This window comes from Asparagus officinalis, chromosome 9 (assembly GCF_001876935.1).
Source record: "Asparagus officinalis chromosome 9, Aspof.V1, whole genome shotgun sequence".
NCBI lineage: Eukaryota > Viridiplantae > Streptophyta > Magnoliopsida > Asparagales > Asparagaceae > Asparagus > Asparagus officinalis.
In genome coordinates this window covers 272,805-278,804 of record NC_033802.1, presented here as the reverse complement: position 1 = coordinate 278,804, position 6,000 = coordinate 272,805, and the positions used below count along the sequence as shown (strand labels likewise).

General features: G+C 35.5%; 1 protein-coding gene across 1 annotated transcript; it reads right to left on the bottom strand.

Moving 5' to 3' along the window:
- LOC109824760 (uncharacterized protein At4g22758) lies at nucleotides 1,247-2,394 on the bottom strand. The gene is given in 3 exon segments (XM_020391404.1): nucleotides 1,247-1,647; nucleotides 1,799-2,011; nucleotides 2,014-2,394. Coding segments are annotated over 3 exon segments (720 nt in total). The 5' UTR covers nucleotides 2,285-2,394; the 3' UTR covers nucleotides 1,247-1,411.

The following is a 6,000-nucleotide window of genomic DNA, read 5'->3' as shown; positions in this document are numbered from 1 at the left end:
GGTAATTAAACCTATCATTTAGGAGCGGATTAAGGGGTCAGTTACACTCCTAATCTCCCTATAAATATCAACAAACTCAACAGAGTTAAAGGGGGGATGCTGGATCACTTGGAGAGGATTCTTGAGAGATCGGATCTTGGGGAAGATCTTTGATCGAATTTTTCAGAATCAGAGAAAAGAGGATCAACTCCTTACACAGTCTGGGGAATCAACAAACGGAGGAGCTCTAGATCTTCGATACTTGGCCTATTAACCGAATCATTTTCGGTTCAAACAACTCTATTACTATTATTAGAGTTTGTTGCTTGTTCTGAATCACAAAATTCGTCAAGAGTTATCAACCAGACAAGACAGTGGTTCCAGTGAGCATAGATATTCGGATCGTCAACGAGAAGCAAACTCGACGCAAGCATTCGAGGGAGGCATCTCATAGCTACCAAGAAGAACTCAGAATTAAACAAAGGAGAGAATCCAGATCATTCTCTTCTCTTTTGTAATCGGAAATCCAATTGTAATCGAGAGTTGAGAGAGTTGTAATCATTCTTTTTCTAAGCAGTTAGAGAGAATAAAATCAAATACAGTTCTTTCCTTATTCTCTTATTACAAATTTTCCCACAAACATTAATTATTAGAAATATGGGACCAATGGAGGGGACACCTCACATGTCTCCTCCCTTAGTCCCATATTTTGGGTCCCCGTAGCAGCATTCTATAATTATATAACTAAATAAAAAGAGCATGAATAATGTCGGTTGACATTTAATTGTTTTCATGTCAAATTGCTCCCTGCTTAGCTTCTAATAGCGTTTTTTGAGATGTTGTGCTTCAATTAGTATCTCATGAATATTATTAATTTTTCTATATACTAAAATAACTCTTATGTTTATTTTACAAATTTAGAAATCTTGGAAATTCGTGGAGGGGAGGTCATCACTTTCAGATGTTGCAGCAGCAGCAGTAGATATATAGCCATATAGGTCTCTCTAGAGTGGCTGACACTGGCTTTGAAGGCATTGAACTTATCCTAGTCGTGACTGGAATTTCTGGATCTAAAGTATGATGGAACTCTTGAAGACGATTCTAACACCAATAAGTACATTATGTGATGAAGGATGTTATGTTATAATTTAGAGGTTCGATTGGGAACCTTTAATGTTAATTTCTGACAAGCCTAATAGAGAATATTGTGTACATGATCATCTTATCGATCTAACACTGAAGGTAGGCGTACGTCCTCCCTGGCAGATGAAAGTGTAACACACAGAAAGGATGTTTCCATTGAAAACATAATCAACGACATAATCAGATACAATAATAATTATTATGATGTAATTAATGACAGAGGAGTATTTACTAATTGATGGAGCTAGTTAGGTGGCTCCTTTGCTGGGTAGATAAATGGCTATCTAGTCTAGAACAAGAAACCCATGAATCTAAGCCACGGAATAGTGATCTTAGACGCTGCCTTGTCTGCTTCTGTGGAGCACAAAGACGATGATGGAGGTGCAGCAGCAGCAGCAGCGGAGGAGGAGGCTGTGGTTGTGGGAGAGGCAGAGGCGGAGGCAGAGATCGTGGTGGTTGTGTCTTTCGGGCAGAGGAAAAAGTTCCTAGATCCGAGACCGATAAGCTTACCATTCGGATCCAAACCTATATATGATCAGCACAACAGAATTGAGCATGGAAGAAGATACAGAGAAGAGAGGGTAGCAGCAAACAGATCCTAATATCTTAGCTGTATGTCCAGTAGCTAGCTAATAGTTGGAGAAATTACAGAAGCTAGGCTGACTTAATTGCTTACATTCAAAGCTGAACTGAGAGTAGTGAAGACCAAAGGCGGAGGGGTCAGTTGTTGGCAGCAGGGGGCGCCTCCCTTCCTTGAGGTACTGTTTGATAGCAGCCGCGATGAGTTGGTGGACAGTCCAGTCAGTAGATGCCATCACCTGCACCGGTCCAAGGCTCCTCTGTATATTCACGTTCACCAATACCTTCCAAGGCACTCTCCGGCCACCAACTTCCTGGCTGCAGATCCACCGATGCCAGCAAGCAAGTCCGGCTGCGTTTTGGGCCTCCGCATGATCTCTTTCTGAAGGTCGGCCGTCGTTGTGGTTGTTGTCCTCCCATGGAAGGATGATGACCTCCCCGGTGCTGCAGCAGCACCTCGATTACTATTGCGGCTGCAGCCGCCTGAATTCTTCCATCCACCTATCAATCCTCCTTCATGCTGCAGACCATGCCGGTGGTTCCTTGAATTCTGTGGCCAGGCTGAAGGCTGAAGGGGTGCCATAACCTACCCCTAATCGGGAGTAGCTAGTTAAATTAGTTACCCTCAAGCGGCGATATCGGAAATATCTTCGGCGGGGAAAGCTTAAAGGCACAGCAGGTATTATTGGAAGGAGCATCAGCTGGCATAACAATTACCCTTTGTTTTTGTTTTGAGAGAAAGGGATACCAACTAATCTGTGCAGGTGAATCACATCGCAAGTTAATCAAGGGGGATCATCGTGTGACAGAAAGGAAGCAAGTAATTAGCCGCTAGATTGTGCCATCAACGAGGAAGAATCCTCTGGATTTTATTGGAGGCCGGGGGTGGTCCAAAGCCAAAAAGGAAGTGGAGAGGAAATTTGCTAGTTGTTTTGGGAATAGGGTCCCACACCCTGCCTACTCCGTCTCTATTATTATTGGCTGCTCCCCTATCTCCCCTATTTCTCCTAATTAATCTCCTACCCCCGCTCCGTGGATTATCTAACACCAATTATTGAGAAGGAGACGTGTCCGCCGCCTCTGGATGAATTAACTAATCGGTGGTGGGTCGGGGTTGGGGGGAAGAGTTTCTCTACAACTTAACTTTAAGGTGTTAATGGTTTATAACTAGAGTTTAAATTTTAACTTTAAAATGTTATTTGTTTAGAACTATAAATTTGGATTTAATTTTGATGCTACTGGTTATTTAGAATTAGATTAGGAATAAGATTTTAAAATTCAAATCCCAATCCTTCTCTATACATTTTAGTGAGATTTTTTTTAATTCAAGTAAAAGTTAGTGAATAGTGGTCTTCCTCCTTAGATTTTCTTTTCCCCTTCCTTTGATGAGCCCATATTAACAAAAAAAAAACACACTAATACTAAAATTTACAAAAGAAAAACTCTTTAAGGACCCAAAATATGGGACCAATAAGTGAGACAAGTGAGGTGTCCCCCTCCTATTGGATAATGAGTTGGCCATCATTAATGATGGCCAACTCATTCAACTCATTATCCAATAGGAGGGGGGACACATCACTTGTCCTCTTTATTGGTCCCATATTTTGGGTCCCTGTAGCAAAACTCTTTACAAAACATTTATAGTTAATATTAAATATTAATATTAGTTATATAGTTATTTAATAAAATATAAAATATATTCATTTTTAACTATTTTAAATTAAATATTTAAATATATTTCATACATAAAATAAAATATATTTAATTTTTATACAATAAAATATTTTTAATATCTAATCATTTTTATTAGTATTTTAATATGTTAAATCCAATATATTCAGTTTAAATATTAACCAAATTTATTATTTAGCATATATTAACTATTAAAAATCATTTAATATTAATATTATATATTTTAGATAATAATAAATATGTATATAAGTAATATTTAAAATTAACTAAGAAAATATTAAATATTAAATGACTTGATTATTTTTAGTTATTTAACATATTTCATATTGTACAATTAAATTTTAAATACATTAATAATATTCTTTACATATATTTATATATTAACATTGAATGTATATAATTTTAAAATGTTTTTAATCAACTTCTATAATTTTATTAATTTATTTAAAATGAAATTAATCAGTTAATATATTTAATATTTAATATTAAATTAGACATGTTTATGATTTTACATTTCTTAAATATATAATATGTTAAACATTTAATATTATATTACATACATTTCTTTTGAACTGTTTAAATGCATTAGAAGATTTATTCAGTTTTATTGTTGTCATCCATTAATCGAAATGAGGATGATTTTTCAAAGTAACATTTATTTTTGTTCATGATTATTATTTAGCGTAATAATTTAATTTGAAACTCTTAATGCATATTATGTACGAATCTAAAATTTAGTTTGAGAATCTGACCCTCAATCTACGAATCCAAAGTAAGTGTCTAAGAGTCCAAACCAAAAGTTTAAGAATTCTACTCACAAAAATTAAAATTCAATCTAAGAGCCCGATGCTCTAACCATAAAATCACAGTACACATCCCTCTCTAGGAATATCGGATTCATGGACAATTGTTCGAGTCCAAATCAATGATTGCTTTTGGTGATCACATGATTTGTTTAATTTGTAATAACTTGTCCGAGTGTAAGAGGTACTCCCTTCAATATTTCAATAATCAAAAGAGCATATGCAACACACTTGCTACATGCCCATTTAACAATAATATAATTTTTTAGAGTTAATTATTGGGATTGTGTACTTGATTCTTTATATAACTTCATAAGAATTAAATAGTGTTAGAGATCTATCATGATTAAAAGATAGAGTCTCATCATGATACAGAGTTTGAGTCCTATTCTAATCAGGAAGTTAGACTAAAGATAATGTTTTGATTTCCCTATATATATTCTTCTATTGTTGGAGGAAAATTCAATGAGATGATAGAGAGCAAATATTCTTATGATTTAGGGTAAGCAGAAGACATAGGCTGATTCAAGAATATTATACGAGAGACGATGATATCGTAGTCTTTGTCCGTACAAAAGATTACAACACTAGAAGAGGGTTTCACACTCTCCATTCAAAAGATTGTAACGAGTGAGTTTTTGAGAGAAAATGATAGTTGATTATGATGTGAGGTTGAGAGATTGTGATATAAGAGTTGAGTGGTTCCTCTTGCAGCTCTTTCTGATACATAGTGAATTTCTCGTATTGTTCTAGAATCACATTATTTTCTATTTTTTTTTTGTGATCCGCTCCATTGAACTTGATCTACATGTTCTTAAACCCAAACACACTAATTTTGGGGTGAACCCGTTGTGTTTTGACCATTCGTTGAGTAGTGCAAAAAGTTCTATTCATTCGAAACCGTTAAAATTGCAGCGAGTGGATAAATGGTCAAAACACAATGGGTTCACCCCAAAATTGGTGTGTTTGAGTTTAAGAACGTGTAGATCAAGTTCAATGGAGCGGATCGCAAAAAAAATTTAGGAAATGATGTGATTCTAGGCTGCATCCTTAGGCGGGAGCCTAGGGTGTCACCTTAGATTCACTTTTCCCTATATATATATATAGGAGAAGTGTTCCTAAGGTGACGCCTTAGATAATCATCTAAGGACGCGGCCTAAAATCATATGGTTGAGCTACATTATGGATGATCCGCTCCGTTGAAATTGATTTACATATTTTAAAACCCCAACACACAAAGTTTGGGATGAACCCGTCGTCGTTTGACCCTTCATCTACTCGTATCAATTTTAACGGTTTTGAATGAATAGAACTTTTCACATGGCTTGACGGAGGATCAAACAACGATGGGTTCACCCCAAACTTGATGTGTTAGGGTTTTAGAATATGTAGATCAAGTTCAACGGAACGGATCATCCACAATGTAGTTCAATCATGTGATTTTAGGCCGCGTCCTTAGATAATTATCTAAGGTGTCACCTTAGGAACACTTCTCTCTCTCTCTCTCACTCACTCTCTCTCTCTCTCTCTCTCTCTCTCTCTATATATATATATATATATATATATATATATATATATATATATATATATATATATATATAATATATATATATATACTCTTAGTATATATATATTAATATATATATATATATATCGTATATATATTAATAATATAATATATATATATGGCGTAAAGTGAATCTAAGGTGACCCTAGGTGAGCCTAAGGATGGCGCGATCTGCGCATTGATTCAAACAACCAAAATAATCTAAGCGCGCTTGATTTAAATAGCAATCCCCAAAAA